The 20,681-nt window shown below is 45.2% G+C and overlaps 1 protein-coding gene across 4 annotated transcripts in view; it reads left to right on the top strand.

Moving 5' to 3' along the window:
• LOC137431219 (NFX1-type zinc finger-containing protein 1) overlaps nucleotides 1-20,681 on the top strand; it is a 161,976-nt gene that overhangs the window by 50,405 nt on the left and 90,890 nt on the right. For all 4 annotated transcript variants that reach the window (XM_078781687.1, XM_078781688.1, XM_078781689.1 and 1 more), the window contains one exon: nucleotides 13,087-14,571. In XM_078781687.1, coding sequence (XP_078637813.1) covers nucleotides 13,087-14,571 — 1,485 coding nt within the window. The remainder of the gene's footprint in view (nucleotides 1-13,086; nucleotides 14,572-20,681) is intronic.

Raw genomic sequence — 20,681 nt, forward strand, 5'->3', positions numbered from 1 at the left:
AGGAGTCACGACTTCTGCCAGCATTTTATAGTGGCCAACATCCTGAAAGTGTGTTATATCCGGCACGACTCTGGACAGGGATGGAAGCCTGCGAACGAGCTGGCGGACATAACAGGTGTTCGGTCCAGGAGGCAAATCGGGAACATACTAAGAGCGGTGATCCGAAGGGGCCACCAGCTAGGCCTACATTGGACGCAGGACGCAGAGGGTGAGCCCACAGTCCCAAAATTAGGTGTCGCTTTTACCCCAAACGAGCTGCCCCCCATGAGCGCAGGGTCACCCCCCCTTCCATGCTATGAGCAGCAAGAGTATTTATAGGTCTTGTGTGAAACTTCTTCTTGGGGACCCACCTCTAGCTGGGGTTACCCGGTGGAAAGGACTCTTGCCTCCCGGTCCCCCCTCTGAGCCTTTATGGGATACAATGTATGCTGGACTTATTTCTAAAAGAACAGGTGACCTTCAGTGGCGTTTGGCCCACTGGATTGTTCCTTCCAATGCTGTCATTCGGTTTTTTCCCCCCATTTCCGGCTGTTGCCCGTTTTGTCCGGTGAGGGAAGATTTGTTTCATGCTTTCATTAATTGTGAAAGACTTTCTCCTTTGTTTCATTGGTTAAATTTTATTTCCCATAGATTGCGGGTTACCTTTTCTTTGAAAGCTTACATCTTTGGCTTTCCTCCCAAAAAGGGAACCACATCTATTGTATTCGGGTTCCTAACCGCTACCGCTAAACTGGCCGTATACCTGTCGCGGAAGGCGAAGCTGGGCGGCAGACCCATGCAGGAATGCAGTATTATGGTGTTTTTTAGTTCGTTTGTGTCAGCAAGGCTCAAGCTTGAATTTGGCTGTGTCCAAACTGCAAACGACCTTGCAAATTTTGTTGCGACCTGGTGTGTTGGAGGGATTTGTGAGGTCCAAGATAACAAATTGTTAATTTCTGTATAATACAGTGCGGGTGTTTCTTATACACTGTTCCATGCTTCTCCTTGCCGGCGTTTTTCTCCCCCTGGTCTTGACCTACTCTTTCTTTCTTAAGTCTCTCCTCAGGGTTGCAGATGCGATTGTAAATTTGTACATATAAAATTATGCCTAGTTTAGAAATTATGCCTAGATTTTCTCCTCGTGTTTTTTTTTGGTATTTGCACCTTTTCTGTCGCTTGGTTTGCAGTGCACCGATTGTTTTTTCCTTCCGGGATTGCTATGATTTTACTGATTTTCCTGGATGAATTGCTTTTGGTGGTACTCTTGTTTTATACTTTTATAATAAAAAGAGTTTAAAAGTCAAAGTCTCTCTCTCTCTCTCTCTCTCTCTCTCTCTCCCTATCTCTCTCGCGCCCCCTGCTGGCCGTTCGTGTGTTGGGCGTGGCAAGATGGCGTGCACTGGTGTTCGTGTGCTGTAGCTCCGTGCTTGTGTTGTGTTGTCCCCCCCCCCATTCCTTCCTTTCCTATCGCGCTTTTGTCGTGTCCTTCTTTACCACCTGTATCCCTTTCCCCCCCTTGAGACAGAGAGAGTGAGAGAAGAGCCCAAAGGTGAGAGCAGACCCGTTCGGTTCAGTTTACCTGCTCCGTCGGTGCTGTTTACCTTACTCGCGTCGTGTGAACTTTATTATTCATTATTTCATTTCGACTTTATTTATTTTGTGTCCTTTCCGCCTGGTCAAGGTGGAAAGGTGAGACATCGCCGTTATGGCGAGTGTTCGTGCACGGCAGGAAGGGTTTGAAACCCTAACAAGGAAGCATGCTTTCGTGTGTGTCCCTCCCGAAGGTGTTCCTACCGAGGACATTATCCTAGCTGTAGGGAATGTTATCGGCGATGAAAATGTCCGCGCCGCGTCGCGGATGAACCAAAAGTTTGTTGTTTTCGTGTCGGACGAGAAGTTCGTGCATGATGTTGTTAGTACCGGTCTGTCATTGAAAGGTGGGCAGTTCGTCATGGTTTCCCCGATGGACACACCGGCGATTAAAGTTATTATTTCAAATGTCGCTCCGTTTATCACAGATGATAAATTAATGGCTGTTCTGACCCGGTATGGAACTGTTGTTTCCCGAATCTCGATGATTCCCCTGGGATGTCGGGATGAACGAGTGAAACATGTTATGAGTTTCCGGAGACAAGTATTCATGGTGCTTCCTGATCGCGGCGACGATACAGGACTAAACATCTCGTTTAAAATTTCGGTAAATGATCGTCAATATCAAATGTACGCTTCGTCAGGCACCTTAACGTGCTTCCTTTGTGGAGCCTTCGGACACGTTAAAAGGTTTTGTCCCAAAGCATCTTGTACGAAGTGCGGCAAATTGGGACACACCAATGTGGGCTGTAAAAAAGAAAACGCCCCGACCGTGCTTCCTCATGCCTCGACCGTGCTTCCTCACGCCTCGACCGTGCTTCCTCACGCCTCGACCGTGCTCCCCGACGCTCAAACCGTGCTCCCCGACGCTCAAACCGTGCTTCCTGGCGCTCAAACCGTGCTACCTGAAGCCCCGACCGTGCTTCCCGACGCCCCGACTGTGCTTCCTGATGTCCCAACTGTGCTTCCCGAGGTCCCGACTACGCTTCCCGAAGCCCCAACCGTGCCACCTGAAGCCCCAACCGTGCTACCCGAAGCCCCAACCGTGCTTCCCGAAGCCCCGACTGTGCTTCCCGACGCCACGACTGTGCTTCCCGACGCCCCGACCGTCCTTCCCGACGCCCCGACCGTGCTTCCCGACGCCCCGGTGCTACCCAAACCCAGTGAGATGGCACTTGGTGATGCTAGTACTGCTGACGAACCCATGAATGAAGAACTTGTCATACTGACCAAAAAACGGAAAGCACCACTAACAAATAGCCCCGATGGTGCGATAAAGAAGGCTGTCTTGGGCAGAGACACTGTCTCTGCAAAAGAGGGCAAAACGTTTACAGCAAACGAAAATATCGAACGCCAAAGTGGTAAAGAAGATGTTACTGATTTCCCAAGCTCTGAGAATAAAGCCGACATTGATCCGAACAATGCGGCCATTTCTGAGCCTGAACGCAAAGCCCCACCGGTCCCCCCTCCAGTAGCTGAGCGGACTGGTGACCAAACAAATTGCTCTGTCTCACAAACAGAAATCGTAACCCCGGCTACGCAGAGATCTGCAGCCATTTGCCAAAGCACACATAAAGAAAGTAAGCACCAGTCTGCTCGTGAGTGTGCACCAGAGTACCCAACGAAATCTCAGGAGATGCCTCCAGAGGAGCTTGTGAGAGCTGCAAGTAAGGCCCAAGATCCAGGTGGGACATTATCAGACCTGTCAGAGTCTGAGGACGAGGTGGAAGTGACTGAGCTGTCACAGTCATCAGCATCTCAGTCACAGATACCCCCCCAACACATCGTGTCGTTTCTAGCCGAAACGTACAGACAGCGTAACATAGTCATTAAAGACCATTTTGACGATTTGGCTGCATTCATCCACACTGCAAAATCCATAATTAAAACGCCTGAACAATTCGACCTGAATAAGTCACAATACCACAGGTTAAGAAAATTCATCACACGTGCAGGTGTAGAGTGTTCCCAGCCACAGGCTGATTTCATCAATACAGGATGAAAACTATAAAACTCGCAACCTTAAATATTAACGGTAGTGGTGCTAGACACCTCCGCCAGGTCCAAGTAAAAAACATATTTCAACGGAAAAAGGTGGATTTGATCTTACTTCAAGAAACTCACATCACACCAAATGTGGAACATAACTGGCATCAACTTTTTAAGAGCCAATGCTATTTCAGCAATTTATCAGCTTCATCTGCTGGAATCGGCTTCTTGCTGAAGCCAGGCCTCGTGTGTCAGTCATGCCATTTTCAGGAGGTAATAAATGGTCGGCTTAGCTCTCTCAAACTAGTAAGCCATAACTTCCATTACACTATTTTTAATGTGTATGCGCCAAGTGATAGCGTAGAGCGTAAGTCCTTCTTCACCGCAATGATAAATCACTTAAGATCAGTTGATTTTGATCATTGTGTGTGTGTCGGAGGTGATTTCAATTGCACCTTCGACCCATCGGTTGACAGAAATTCTGCCGAACCCCATCCTGAGTCCCATGTACACTTATCCAATTTTTTTAGCACAATGGGCCTCGTTGATGTTTGGCGGTTGCACCACCCAAGCACATCCCAGTACACCTGGTGTCGATGCGCCAATAGTCGAGTATCCTTGGCAAGGCTTGACAGATGGTACATCAACGTACCCTTTAAAAATACTGCGGTTTCTTCAAATATTTTTCCTTCCGTGTTTTCAGACCATCATATGGTAACCCTAAACCTTTCCTTTCCTCAACCCGCAAGTAGGAGCGCTTATTGGAAGTTTAATGTTAGACTTCTAGAAGATGGTATGTTTAAGGAAGCCTTTCGTGTTTTCTGGGCAAGTCTAGTAGCAAAGAAATCTTCCTTTTCTTCATCCAGCATATGGTGGGATAACATGAAATCTCAAATTCGGGTTTTTTGTCAATGTTTCCAATCACACAGCACAAACGACAAGCACATTACAATGGCCCGGTTGGAATTGGATATTCTACATTTGGAGAATAAATTGGCTCATGAAAACAATGACGCCAATTACCGGTTATTGCTTGTAAAGAAAGCTCTTTTAAGGGAGTTAGTTCAAGAGAAAGCAGCCGGAACATTAATTAGACTTAGAATACAGAATGTAAAGTTATCAGACACCCCAAACAAGTCTTTCTTTCATTTAGAATCCTTAAGCAAGCCATCACGGCTAATCTCTTCTGTTTTGGACTCAAGAGGCAACGTTGTTGTCAACGAAGATGATGTTAGAATAAACATTATTGAATTCTTTACAAAACTTTTTGAGGAGCAGACTGTTTGTAATGATACAATGATGGATTTAACCTCTCACCTCCCCTCCCTAACTGAGGCTCAACGGTTGGAGCTTGACCTACCAATCACCCTCCTTGAGCTAACCTGTGCTCTTGCTGCCATGGATTCAGGGAAAGCTCCGGGTATTGACGGTCTACCTCCCGAATTCTTTCTGACATTTTGGGACCTTTTAGGCCCTGAGTTGCTGAATGTTTTGGACACTTCTATACAGACTGGTATAATGCCGCTGAGTCTAAGAAGAGCCGTAGTGTGCTTGCTCCCGAAAACTGAAGATCCCCGACTTTTGGTGAACTGGCGACCGATCTCCCTGCTGTGCACAGACTACAAGCTTTTTTCAAAAGTACTAGCTAATCGACTAAAAAAGGTTATCGGTGATCTAGTACTGCCAGAACAGAGTTACTGTGTTCCTGGAAGATCCATCCATGATAATATTTCTTTAATTAGAGATCTCATTGATGGTAACCGTGTTAAAGAAGACTTTGGAATGATGTCGCTTGATCTTGAAAAGGCATTTGACAGTATCGACCATAAGTTTATGCATCATGTGTTACAGGCATGCGGCCTCGGAGCAAACTTTCGTTCCTACATTTCCTTGCTATACACGGATGTATTTAGTTTAATTAAGATTAATAATGTGCTGGCTCCCCCCATCAAGGTTCGGAGAGGGGTCCGGCAAGGGTGCCCAGTCTCTGGTTTATTGTTTGCTCTTTCTTTAGAGCCTCTTCTCAATCTACTGAGAAAGAAGATTTCTGGAATAGCACTCACTCCCATGAGTGCACCGCTAACCCTATGTGCTTATGCGGATGACGTCTGCATCTTTGTAAAAGATAAGGATGATATCGATATCGTTGTTGAGTGCCTGTCAAAGTTTCACGCTGCCTCCTCTTTAAAAATCAATTGGAACAAGAGCAAGACGTTATGGATACCCTCCCTTTATCGCAACCTTCTTCAGCCTGTACCACAGCCGCCCCCATCCCTCCCCGCAGGGTTGCTGTGGGGAAGTGAGGGAATTAAGTACTTGGGCATATTCCTTGGTTCCCCACAGTATGCTCAAAGAAATTGGGACGGGGTAATTGAGCAAGTGGGAGAAAGATTGAACCGATGGAAAAGGGTTTTACCTCATTTGTCCTTCAAGGGCCGTGTGCTAGTGATCAACAACTTAGTTGCCACAATGTTGTGGCATAAGTTCATCTGCCTGCAACCGCCGGAGGCCCTACTCAAAGCACTCCAGGGCAAACTGGTGGACTTCTTCTGGGGAGGCTACCACTGGCTACGACCCGATGTGATATGTCGCCCCTCGGCTGAGGGTGGCCACAACCTCGTCGACATCAAAGCCCGCCTAATGGCCTTCCGGCTGCGGTCCATTCAACGTCTCCTCTACATGGAACATCTGCCAGGCCGGCTCCCTGCACGCCTTGTACTGCAGCGAGCGGGTAGGCTCGGGTACGGGTTTGAACTCTTTCAAATGAACCTCCAGCATGTCGACATATCGGTTCTCCCTGCTTTTTACCAAAGCCTCTTAAATGCCTGGCAGAGCCTTTCTGTGAGTCGTCAGGCGGACACATATGTAACGAAAATGCTGGCACACGAGCCTTTGTTCTATAACCCTCTCTTTCCCGACATTCCAAAGAGTCGAGATTTTTGCCAACACTTTATAGCAGCTGGTATTGTGAAGGTGCGGCATCTCCGACATGACTCAGGGTATGGTTGGAAATCCGTAAGTGAAATCGCCGACCTGACAGGGATTTGGTCCCATAGGATGATTGCAAAAATTTTGAGGAAAATGATTCAGTTGGGACGGCAACTTGGCCTAACTTGGACTCGAGGTACAGAAGAAGATCCAAATGAGCCGACAGTGCCTAAATTAATTGTTGAAGCCATTCAAAACGATTTGCCCCCTGTTAGCGATGGGTCAAAGCTTTTCCAGACAATGGACAGCAAGGGCATCTACAAGATGTGCCTCAAGCTGTTAAATGGGAACCCGTCGCTAAATGGAGTTACCCGATGGAAAGGATTGTTACCCGGAGGACCCCCCTCCGAACCTATCTGGGAAGCCATGTACAGTGAGCCCACATCCAAAAGAACAGGTGATCTCCAGTGGCGTTTGGCCCACTGGATTGTTCCCTCCAACATGTTTATTAGACATTTTTCTCCTGTATCTGTTTGTTGTCCCTTCTGTGCAGTCAATGAAGATTTGTTTCATGCATTCATAGACTGTGTACGATTATTTCCTTTGTTTCATTGGTTGAATTATATTGCACACAAAATGCATATTACTTTTTCTTTGAGAAATTTCATCTTTTGTTTTGCCCCTAAACAAGATCCTGTATCTAAACTGTTTAGTTTCCTAATAGCAACTGCGAAACTTGCTGTTTATTTAACAAGAAAAGATAAACTATCTGGCAAACCGACAGAGCACTGCAATATCATGTTGTCTTTTAATGCATTGGTCTCAGCAAGATTGAAACTTGAGTTTACCTTTTCCAACGTGACCGGAAATCTTCAAAACTTTATTGATACTTGGTGTGTCGGTGGTTTTTGTGGAGTTGAAGAAAACGAATTGAAAATACTGTTATGAGATACTGATTATGTTTCTTATTTGATGATCTTTTGGTGGTTCTTCTTTTTGTTGGCAGTATTGATTTGATTGTAAAACACGTATATTGTTACTTTTTATATTTTTATAATAAAAAGACTCAAAGTCTCTCCCTATCTCTCTCTCTGTCTCTCTCTCTCTCTACCTCTCTCTATCTCTCTCTCTCTCTCTCTCTCCCTATCTCTCTCTGTCTCTCTCTCTCTCTCTCTCCTCTCTCTCCCTCTGTCTCTCTGTCTCTCTATCTCTCTCTGTCTGTCTGTCTGACTGTCCTCTCTCTCTCTCTCTCTCTCTCTCTCTCTCTCTCTCTCTCTCTCTATCTCTCTGTCTCTCTCTCTCTCTCTCTCTCTCTGTCTCTCTATCTCTCTATCTCTCCTCTCTCTCCCTCTGTCTCTCTGTCTCTCTATCTCTCTCTGTCTGTCTGTCTGACTGTCCTCTCTCTCTCTTTCTCTCTCTCTGTCTCTCTATCTCTCTATCTCTCTCTCTGTCTCTCTGTCTCTCTATCTCTCTCTCTCTCCCTATCTTTCTCTCCCTATCTCTCTCTCTCTCTCTCTCCCTATCTCTCTCTCTCCCTATCTCTCTCTCTATCTCTCTCTCTTTCTCTCTCTCCCTATCTCTCTCTCTCTCTCCCTATCTCTCTCCCTATCTCTCTCTCTATCTCTCTCTCTCTCTCTCTCCCTATCTCTCTCTCCCTATCTCTCTCTCTATCTCTCCCTATCTCTCTCTCTCTCTATCTCTCTCTCTCTCTCTCTCTCTCTCTCTCTCTCTTCTCTCTCTCTCTCTCTCTATCTCTCCTCTACTCACACTTTCATTAGTGGAGCTCATGAAGTTGTACAACAATCTGCGGCCCTTCATATTTCTGATCAATCACTGAAAAGACTGAAGAGGTACCTTGTCACAGCAAGGAAAGAATTAAACCTGTAATGGCTGTGTTGCTGCCGATGTTTTTATGAACATAGCAAGCTTGAACATTAATGGTGGGCACAGTCCAGACCAGACAGTAGGGCCCAGACTGTGCAATTAGCCAGGAGGGAAAATATTGATGTACCTTTATTGCAAGAAACTCGTGCCACTGCAGACAGCATGGCTGATTGGCAACAACAGCTGATTGGCACTTGGTTTTTTAGTAATACAGATTCTGTGAGTGCGGGTATTGCTTTTTTTGTCAGTACATGTTTGTCTGTCTCCCCCCCCCCCCCCCCCCCGATCTTTAAGGAAATCGTACCAGGCTATCGAGCCTCTGTAGAGTTTGAATACAATCAGCAACGATTTATGTTTGTTAACCTCTATGCTCCAAGCGATAGCACAGATAGAGGAACTTTTTAAAATCAGTCTTTAAATTTCCTGAGAAACCTCTCTTCTGATACGTTGTTGTGCTTAGGGGTTGACTTTAACTGTACTTTAAACCCAACTTTAGATCGGAACAGTGCAGAGCCACATCCAGCTTCAAGTAGGCCTCTTTCCAATATAATTTCACGGCATGACCTCAACGATGTATGGCGGCAACAACACCCAAACCTGCAGCAATTTAGCTGGTGTCGGGTTTTACTAAATCATCTTTCACTTGCTCGTCTTGATAAATTTTATATTCCTAACTCTGCTGTCAACCTTGTGACATATACGGCTATTGTCCCTTCAGGCTTCTCTGATCATTCTTTGGTAAAACTGTGCTTTTCTTTTCCTCGTTTCAAACGCCGCACCTTGTATTGGTCTTTTAACACCTCACTTCTGAGCGATCCTTTCTTTAAATCATCCTTTGTGGTTTTTTGGGACAAGGTTGTGTATTTCCAACATCGTTTCCTAAATCTCTGTGCATTTTAAGGCCATTTTCCCTGCTAGAGCAGGGGATAGCCTTGCGGTCCCCATGACAATCTTCTCCATCTTGCCCTATTTTCTGCATCTCTCCTTGTTAACCCCCTTGCCCGCATTTCTTCTTCCACCATCTTTAGCCAAGTCTTTCATGGTCTTCCCCGTCCTCTACTTCCTTGTACATTCATTTCCATCACTCTTCTCAACCAGTCACTTTCATCCTTCCTCAACACATGACCAAACCATCTCAACCTGTTCCTCTTCACAGCATCAATCACAGGCTCTATTCCCATCATCTTTCGCAATTCATCATTTGTCTTCCTCTCTCTCTCAACGATACTCCGCACATCCACCGAAACATTCGCATTTCCACCCTTTCCAGCCTTAGTTGCTGCTCTACGTTCATTACCCATGTCTCACTCCCATAAATCATAACACTTCTCACACATGCAGCATACACCTTTCCCTTCAGCTTCAACGACACTCCCCTCCTCATCAGCACGCCACTCAGTTCCCGAAACTTCTTCCATGCACATCTCACTCCAGCAACCGTTGCCGAGTCTGATCCACCTTCTCCATTCAGCATGTCTCCGAGGTAGCAAAATGTTTTCACACCTTCCAGATTCACACCATCTCCAAGATCCAACTCAACATTTCCTCCATCTGCAGCTCCCTCTGTGCACACCTGACATTTGAATGTAGCTGCCACACTGGTTAATGACCCTCTCAGACCACTACATTTTTGATGAACCCACTCAGCGCACATTGTACATTGAATGGAGTTCACTCCGACACCCTTCCTGCACACAGCACAGGGCCACTTCCCAGTTCTTTCCACCTCACCACATGCTTTACCACTTGCCGTCATCTTCGTCTTTCCGATATTCACCTTCAGACCTTTTGTCTCCATACATTCCTTCCACTTGTTAATCTTTTCCTTCAGTCCATCCATACTTTCCGCAATCAACACCAGATCATCTGCATACAACAACTCCCACGGTAAACCCTCCTTTACGTTCTGAGCCAGCACCTCCATCACAGCTACAAATAGTAGTGGACGTAGTACCGACCCCTGATGCACTCCCACCTTCACCTCAAACTCACCACTGTTCCCGTCCTTTGTCCTTACAGCTGTGCGCGCTCTTTTGTACATTGCCATCACTACTCTGATCAACCATTCCTCCACTCCTAACTTCCTCAATGCCCACGTCAATACTTTGCGTGGAACACTATCGAATGCTTTCTCCAGATCAACAAACCCAAGAAACAACTTCTTCCTCTTCTCCATGTACTTCTCCTGCAACTGCCTCACAATAAAAAGTGCGTCTGTCGTTCCTCTTCCTGGCAAAAATCCAAACTGCATTTTGTCGATCTTCACTTTCTTCCTTATCCTCCTCTCCAACACCCTTTCCCATACCTTCATTCCATGCTCCAATAACTTCATAGCTCGGTACGAGCCACTCTCCAGGGGGTCACCTTTCCCCTTGTATAGAGGGTACTCAGTCCCAATCCAATGGAATGCGGCCTTCTTTCACCACCAGATTACAGATCTCTGTCATTCTCTTCACACCCCAACTTCCTGCTGCCTTCAACATATCTCCCACAACTCCCGTCGGCCCTCCCACTTTTCTACTCTTCATTGCTTTTATCGCTTCCTCAACTTCCTTCTCAGTTATCTTCTCTGCCGGTCCTAAAACTGGGTTACTCTCTATGTTGCCATCCCATTCATTCTCTGTATTCAACAGCATTTCCATATATCTTTTCCATCTTCCTTTAATTCCATCTGGGTCCACAACGATTTGTCCCACTTCATCCTTCAAGCAACTCACCCCATCACATCACACCTCTCTTTCGCTATCTGCTTTGCAATCCTGAATACTGCTCTCTGACCCTCTTCCGAATCCAAGCATTCTCCGAACATTTTGCTACATGCCTCCTGCGCCTTTTCTACCTCTTTCTTTGCAGCCTTCTTGGCTGCCTTATAACTGTCATGCTCTGCTGTTTCTGCTCCCTTACCCTCCGCCTTCTGCCACTCCTTGAACTTCTTCCTCTTCTCGTCAATCCTCTTTCCAACTTCGTCATCCCACCACCATGTTTCCGAGTACCTCGGTGGTCCTTTTGTCCATCCACATACCTCACCAACCGCTCCCAACAGACTAGCTTTCATTGACATCCAACCACTTTCAAGCTCAACCACATCATCCTCTACCCGACCCAGCCTCTCTTTTAATGCCTCCCTTACTGTCACCTCTTTCAACCTCCACACCTTCATTCTCGGTTGGTACTTCACGCGCCGAGCTCTCCTCGCACGTTCCACTCTTATGTCGCAGACAACCAAAACAGCCTCCTCCCCCGGGATCACCTTTGTGTCCCGGAGGTGCCCCCTATCTCGCCTACGCACCATCAGGTAGTCAACGGTTGTCGTCGACCCACCTGACGTGTATGTAACAAGCTTATTATCCTCTTTCTGGAACTGAGTATTACAAATCAACAAATAAGCTCCGTCAGCAAACTCCAAAATCCTTTCACCTTCTCCATTTCTCACACCATATCCGTAACCCCCATGAACTCCCTCAAAACCATCCATACTCCTTCCCACATGTCCATTTAGGTCTCCTCATACCACAACAACTTCGTCATCTTTCACGTTTTCCATCAGCTTCTCTATCACACACCAGAACTTGTCCTTCTCTTCATCACTCCGACCAACCTGCAGAGATGACGTTCACCAAGAGCTTTCCAATCATCATTTTCACCATCATCAACCTATCACTCACTCTAGTCACACTCACCACACTGTCTACAAACTCCTCAGAAAACAGGACACCAACACCATTCACGCCCTCCAGGCACCTTGCCACACAAACTTGTATTTCTGTCCCTGCCTACCCTTCACCATTCTCACACCACTTCCCTTCCATCTCGTCTCTTGCACACAACATATGTCCACTCTTCTTCTGAACAATACTTCCACCACTTTTCCTGATCTCCCTGTCATTGTCCCTACATTCCATGTCCCAAACCTTAGAAACCGACCTCCACTTCTGGCTGTACCCTGCCCATATGTAGTTGTAATTGTCATGGTTCTCTTTTTTTCTACTGTTCTACTGTTGCACCTCCCTCACTGTTAAATATATCTTCATGAAATCTCCCAGAATATTGAACTGCTACTCTTCCCAAATCTCTCAAAATCAACTGCCAACTGTCACTCGGCATTTCTCTTGAATGGTCTCTCCCTGTGATCTACGCACAGTTTCTGTTCAAACCCACACGCCAGTCAATGTGTCGGCCCAAGCAATGACAAGTTTGAACCACCCATAGGGAGCGGATATGCGAATGCATGTTCAAATGCTCCCACCAAATTCATTTTCATATTTCTTGCAGGCTGAGAGGAAACTATAGATTAAACTGATAACGGACGACAAAACAAACTATCACCTGCTGCCCATATAACACTTGCGTTGCATGGCCCGATAATGTAATACAGTATTTCCATTCAAAAAGGAAATATGATCATGAAGGTTATGCACATCTTCTATGTATTAAAAGCACTTTTTGTAATAGTACTGAGTGACATGGCCTCAATTTGGCCATTGGCCTGAAGTTAAAGTTTGATTTTTTTTTCTTCCTTTGCATTTTGCTCGTAGAAGTAATTATTTTTATTTTTTTCTTGAGCTTATAAGATTCCTCGGTCTCCGAGTGAATTTTTCTCTTGTACGCAGTATGAATGATTTGTTGTCTCAGTAGAAAAAGTATAAATGCTTGTCCATTTTATATTTCTGTATAATGTGATTTTACTTTTTCAACTCTTATTTTCCTGTTTAACAGATGCAGTAGACTGGAGAAGACCGAATGCTTCAAGGCCTTACCAAAGAGGGAGAAGTCATTCTCAAAGTCGTGCAACAATGAAAAACCAGGATCAATCACTGAACCTTAATTATCTCAAGGGGCTGCAGAAGACGAATGCTTCAGAAGTTCAGAAGACTTTAGTGAAATTCATACCTCAACTTGGAGAACTGTTAACGCCCGGGATGGACATGGATGAGGAAATGGTGACAATCTTGTGCCTTTCACTGGGTCATGCCTGTACAACAAAGAGCTCTGAAGAGTGGAAAAAAGTCCTCATTATGATTCGATCTTCGACATTTTTCCGCCGCTACCTTCCAACTAGTTTAGCCAAAGTTGGGTGCCTCTCATCGATTGAACAAATGTCAGGGGGTCTTCTTGAAATGCTGCATTCATCACTGCTTCTGGGGCATGCTGTGTTCACTGCTCTCCCTCAGGCTTCAGCTACCGAAGTTTCTTTGCTACTCACTTCAGCTGAATCTGTATTGCGCAGTTTGAAAGCTGTTGGTGAGCCGATCCCATCAGAAACAATATCTTTGGCCAGAGATCTTTCAGAGAAACTTGTCACTGCTCTGTTTCAGATGAGGAAGGGTCGGCAACAAAATATGTACAAGTCTAAATTACCACCAGATAACTTTAGACATCTTTCAGTTGTGCCTTCCACTGAAGACCTTCAATACAATACAAAGTCGTTTCTCAGAAAAAATGTGGAAGAAGGATGCTATCCAGATGCAGAGACTTACCTGGATGTGCAATTTCGTCTGTTACGAGAGGACCTAGTACAACCTCTTCGTGAGGGCATTAGAGAACTGCAGAATAATGAGAGACAACGTCAGCAAAGCATGTACGTGTACAAAAATGTTCAGATCACTTATTGTGACATCACCAAAGTGGGGCGAGTTCACAATGTGCAATTTGAAACCTGCTCCCTTAGACATGTATGTTGGGACAGCTCCAAGCGTTTAATCTTCGGTAACCTGGTATCCTTGTCACAGGATGAATTTAAAAGTGCAATTTTTGGCATAGTCGCAGAAAGAGATACCTCTAAATTGAAAGAAGGGAAAGTGACAATCAAGTTTTTTCCTGACGCTTTGCAGGAACTGTCAAGAATGCACCTAACTCGAGCAGTTTTCCTCATGGTTGAGTCGCCATCTTTCTTTGAGGCATACCGCTATGTCTTGGAGGGCCTTCAGGAGACCCGTTCTGAGTCACTGCCTTTCAAGTCCTACATTGTGGACTGCTCCACAGACATTCGGCCACCCTTATACCTTGCACAGCACCAAGAGTTGGATTTTTCTCCACTGCTTGGAAATAAATCTTTGCCACTTTCAAAAACAATGGTAAAAGCATTGGACTCAGCAACTTGGCCATCAGAGGAAAAGCTGTGTCTGGACTCTTCACAAATGAAAGCGCTGCAAGCTGCTCTAACTCAGGAGATTGCCCTCATTCAAGGCCCGCCAGGCACAGGTAAAATTATTTGTTGGCATTTTGGTGTTAACCTGATGACAAAATAATTATTTGCAATATTCATAACCTTTCCACAACTAAATAATATACGATTTGCAAGTTTATGATCTGGGGTTGCAACTTCACAATGTTGTAGTTTGGGTTTTCATGTTCATGTAAATACAATTGATTATCTTATAATAACTGATCCAAGATGGACTCCAGGATTGGGCCATAATAATATTTTATGGAGGTATGGAGACTCGTGGAAGAGCAGAATAAAATTGGTCAAAGATTCAACAGAAACAAAATGGGGCAAAAGTTGAAGCACAAATGGAGGCTATAGGTAGGAAGCAGGTAGGAAGCACTCTGAAGAGAAAGAGAAGGAAGACGATGTGGATTTGGGTTCCTTAGAGGTATTGGAGGAAAATTCTGAAAGAGGTAATAGGAAAGGGAGTGACATCAAGGAACTTAAGGAAAGGTGGCATCTGGAACCAAAGAGGAAATGGAGTGTCCGTCGGAGACATCTGGGAGCGAGGTTGAGCAAACGGTGCTGGTCCGAAAGAGACTTGTGGAAGAACAACACGGAGATTCGGAGCTCCGGAGTTTGATTGATAAAGCCATTACAGAGGAAGAGGCTATGAAGATACCTGTTGGTTACTTCATGAAAGGGGAAATACTCATGAGAAAATGGAGACTACCGGAGGTGCCAGCAAACGATGAGTGGAAAGTTAATTACCAAATTGTGGTGCCACCGCCGGACCGGAAGGAGATATTGAGTTTGGTGCATGAGACACCTTTGGCCGGGCACCTTGGAGTGAACAAGACCTGTGACAGAATATTGATACATTTTTTCTGGCCAGGATTGCGACGTGATGTGGCGGAGTTCTGTAAATCTTGCCACTCTTGCCAGCTGGTGGGAAAACCTAATCAGAAAGTCCCATCTGCACCTTTAAAACCCATTCCAGCTTTTGAAGAGCCATTCAGCCGAGTCATTATTGACTGTGTAGGCCCTTTACCTAAAACTAAGGCTGGACATCAGTATTTGTTGACCATCATGTGCACTTCCACAAGGTTCCCAGAGGCAGTGCCTCTTAGAAAAATTACTGCGGCAGTTATTGCGAAGGCCTTGATTAAATTTTCCACTTTGGTTGGCCTACCTAAGGTCATCCAGTCTGATCAGGGTTCCAATTTCATGTCAACACTTTTTCAGCAAGTGGTACACCTGTTGGGAGTGGAGCAAGTAAGATCAAGTACTTACCATCCCGAGAGCCAAGGGGCCTTGGAAAGGTTTCACCAGACATTGAAGAATATGATCAGAACATATTGTTTTGAATGTGACAAGGATTGGGATGAGGGAATACCCTTATTGTTATTTGCTACGAGGGAATCTGTTCAGGAGTCATTGGGGTTCAGTCCTTTTGAACTTGTGTTTGGACACGCAGTGCGAGGACCGTTGAAATTGGTGAAAGAACAGTGGCTACAGGAGGAGTCACAGTCAACAGTAGTGGAGTATGTGTCAACGGTTAGGCACAGATTGGCAAAGGCTTGTGAAGTTGCGAGAAGAAACTTGAAAGTGACAGAGGATAAAATGAAAGTGAGACATGACAAGAAATCTCAGATAAGAAATTTCAGTCCTGAGGACCGAGTGTTAGTGTTGCTTCCTGTTCCAGGTCAGCCACTACAGGCTAGGTATTTTGGTCCCTATGCAATCAAAAGGAGGGTTAATGAAACAGATTACGTGGTGACAACTCCCGACCGCCGGAAAAAGCGGCAGCTGTGTCATGTCAACCAACTGAAGAAATATCATGAGAGGAAGCCTGTGAAAAAAATGGTTCCCGTCTCACCTGCAGTCGGGGTGCAAGAGAATCCAGAGGTTGAGTCCGGTGTGAAGTTTGATAACTTTGATGACCAGGCTTGTCCCAGATTGACGAACTCGGAAGTGTTGAGTCATTTAGATGAGAAATTAGGTCATTGACGAGGGAACAACAAGGACAACTATCCAGCCTAATTTTTGAGTTTGCACATTTGTTCACAGATGTACCTGGTCGTACTGACTTGGTATATCATGATATTGAGGTGGGGGAAGCCACTCCTGTGAAGCAACACCCCTATCGGATGAACCCTGTGAAGATGGAGTATCTTCGGAAGGAGGTTCAGTATATGTTGGAGAATGACATCATCGAACCAAGCAGCAGTGAATGGAGCTCACCATGTGTGTTGGTTCCAAAACCCGATGGCAGTTTTCGCTGTTGTACGGATTTAAAATGGGTTAATGCAGTGACCAAGACCGACTCATATCCCATCCCGAGGATTGATGACTGTATTGATAGAATAGGCCCAGCTAAATTTGTAACTAAGTTTGACTTGCTGAAAGGGTATTGGCAGATTCCTCTTGCTGATAGAGCCAAGGAAATCTCGGCTTTAGTCACACCAAATGGGTTGTATCATTACAAGGTTCTTCCCTTTGGATTGAAAAACGGGCCTGCTACATTTCAACGGATGATTAATAAGCTTATTGCAGACCTTGAGGGGGTGGAGGCTTATCGGGATGATGTCATCATCCACACTATGACCATGGAAGATCATATTAAACAAATTCAGGCATTTTTCAAGAAACTGACTGAGGCAGGGTTGACCATCAACTTATCTAAGAGTGAGTTTGTAAAGGCACAGGTGGTGTTCCTAGGCCATGTAGTAGGTCAGGGTCAGGTGCAACCGGTGACAGCTAAGATAGAAGCCATTGATCGCTTCCAAGTTCCAAAAGGGAATAAGGAGCTTATGAGATTCTTGGGTATGGTTGGTTGGTACCGGCGGTTCTGCAGGAATTTTTCTGATGTGGTAGCCCCTTTAACGAATTTGCTGAGGAAAGAGACCAAGTTTGTTTGGGATGACAAATGTCAGGCTGCCTTTGCCCACGTCAAAGCAATATTAATGAGCTCTCCTGTCCTAGCAGCCCTGGATTTGCAAGCACTTTTCAAGTTGGCCATTGATGCAAGTGATGTGGGGGCTGTGGCAGTTCTATTACAGGAAGATGAGGATGGAGTGGATCACCCGGTGTGCTACTATTCCAAAAAGTTTGACAAACACCAGGCAAACACCAGGTGTTTGACAAACACCACCATGGAAAAAAAGACCCTTGCTCTCCTGCTAGCGCTTCAGCATTATGAGGTGTATCTAGGAACTACTACCTTTCCTATAAAAGTCTTCACTGATCACAACCCCTTAACCTTCATTCAAAAAATGAAAAATAAAAACCAGAGGTTGATGAGATGGAGTTTGGCTTTGCAGGAGTTCAACTTGGAAATTGAGCATGTAAAGGGCAGGGACAATGTCGTTGCTGATGCTTTGTCCAGAGTGAACTAACTTTGGAAATTCCTGTAGGTGGTTTGGAAGTTTTGTTGCTTTATTTTGGGGAATATTAATTATTGTTACTCACGTGAATTGATCATTTGGGTGTGAGTTTTACTTTTGTTTGTTAAAAGAGTTTTTGCTTGCAAAGAAAGTTTTTCACTATGTTCAAACTTTCTTGAGGGGGGGGGAAGTGTTATGGATTCGTCACTTCCGTTGTTGTGGTTTTCATCCACTGTAAACATTTTTGATTCCATGTACTATTATTGTTGTCCTTTAAGGGATAGAGATTACTATTTTCAAAAGGTAAAAAAGTTAATGTTTTAAATGAAACCGGAACGGGATGACGACGAAGAGGAAGAGGAGGAGGAAAAGGCGGAGTGAGGGAGTCGGACAAGAAGCCGAGCTGCTTCGAGGTCTGGAGCGAATGATTGGCGAACGAGGGTCACGAGTGAACTTTGGGTTTCCCGGGAAAGGGATTCCTGCGACAGAGTTGTTATCGCTGTGACAGATCAACCTGCGTGTCAGGTTTTGCGGTTGATTCCGAGGAGAATCATCGTAGTGCCGTTGCGCCTCGAGAACGGGCCGTCGGCCATTTTGACTCGCGCGCTTTGCGCATCGCTCCAGGTTTTTCACTTCGCTTCAACCATTCTCACCGCATCCAGATGTTAATTTGGTGTGTGTGTAATGTGGCTTTTGAGTGGAAATCTGCGTTTCGCCGATTGAGAGCCGTCAAACGTCCATACCTGAAGGTGTGATTTCCCCGTCGCTTCTTGAGGACACCTTCACCCATCTTTCGCAGTGTGCCAACCCAACGGGATTCTGGTCTTGATACGACATCGTACGGACGATCACTGGAGTGGATCGACTTTGGCTTGAAGCCGGAAGCAACTTTGGCTTGAAGCCGGGAGAGAGACATTGGTGACATTCTTTTCGCTCACTTGGAGCACAGTGTGTTATATATTACGAAACTGATGGTACCATCCTAGGAAGGATATATTTGTTGTACAATTGATTACTATTGTTTTTTGTACTGTTATTCTTGTGTGATCGTAATACAATACTTGTTTGTTGGTAACAATTGGTGTGGTTTCACCATTGATCTAAGACGTACAGAATAACACATATCTCTGCCGTGACTCCTCTCGGGGCTCGGAAGTACACCGTGACCGGGGTTTGGGGAGGAGCACGTAACACATTAAAAAACTTTTGGCCAATTAATATTAATTTACTCAACGTTTGCCGTGACTCAAATTTAGTTGACAGACTATTTTGACACCAGTTAAAAAAGGTGTCATCAGTCATATTGATATTGAGTAGTTTTTACAGTGGTTAATTGATTGGTTTGTTCATCAAACACAATTGTGCAAATTAATCTAATTAAGACCTTGCTCCATGGTAATTTGCCATGTCTCTTTTATAGCCATTGAGTGTGAACGGAGAGTGCAGCAAAGACGAATCGATGATTTTTACCATCTGCTAAAGCCATATGGAGAAATAAAACTTGTCAGTTAGAACTGAAGATGGTTGTGTTTGTAATCCCGACATCTTGAGTTTAATATTGGTCACAGTAGTCTGAAATAATGCATGTTGTTGCTTCTTTTGAAATTTCTACTCACCTTTATCTATACAGTGCCTATAAATGGCAAAAACCTCTCTCTTTCTCTCTCTCTTCCTCTCTGTCTCTCTCTCTTCCCCCCCGCCCTCTCTCTCTCTCTCTCTCTCTCTCTCTCTCTCTCTGTCTTTGTTTGTATTTCTCTCTGTCTTTATTTGTATTTGTATGTGTTCCATGCACGGCCACATCTTTTAAGTCACAAACTCCAAACTCGGGGTACGAATACAAAAATTGTGTGGGTGGCAACATCGGCTAAACATAGGCAACATAAACCCCTCAAACTTTTTTTTTTTTTTTTGTATACAAGATCGAGGCTCATGCAAGAGCTAACATTAATCACAAAAAGACAAACTGACACATAAAGCATAAGATAAAGGGAGCAGGAGACAATATGGGGAGAGAGAGGGAAGCACACAAGCACAACAGTAGAGAACAGGGACATCTGGACATCTGGAGATCTGTGGGAGGGAGAGGGCATGAGGAGAGGAGGCACGGGAAAGGGGGAGGGGGGTTGGAGAGGTATAAAACACATGGACACTGCCAGGACTTCCAGGAAAGAAGTTGGAATTTCAAAAAAGTGGATCTGGGATGAATTATCGGGGGTAGAAAAGATCAAGGTTTTGGATGGGGGAAGACAAGAGATGGTGGTGAACAGCTGTTTTAAAGACCTGGAGGGAGGAGTGGGGTTGAATAGAGTGAGGGAGTTTGTTCCAGAGGCGAGAGAAAAGAGGAATGAAAGAGTGAAGGTGAATAGAGAGTCTTGATTTTGGCAGTTTAACCATAAGATGGTTGCAGGCAGCTCTTGTGCGACCTGCAGGAATATTTGGGGGACAGAGCACAGACAGAGCTGAGGGAGCTAGGCTGGAGAGGAATCGGTAGAAGACAGAAAGACCATTAACCTGCCTGCGGTGAGTGAGTGAAAGGCCCTCGGAGTTGGCTTTGAGCGGAAGATTCCAATGATTCTGAAATATTTATTTATTCTTTTAGACCCTTAAGACTCATACGGGCCTTAAGATATTTTTGACCCTTAAGACCACCATGGCTTTTTAATACGCCTTTGACCCTTAAGACCCTGTAGACCCTGTAGACCCTATAGACCCCGTTAAACTGTATAGGACTCCTTAGATCCTCCAGAACCCTAAGACCCTGTGGATTCCATTGCACC

Source organism: Myxine glutinosa, chromosome 7 (assembly GCF_964187855.1).
Source record: "Myxine glutinosa chromosome 7, kmMyxGlut1.1, whole genome shotgun sequence".
In the NCBI taxonomy this organism is placed as follows: domain Eukaryota; kingdom Metazoa; phylum Chordata; class Myxini; order Myxiniformes; family Myxinidae; genus Myxine; species Myxine glutinosa.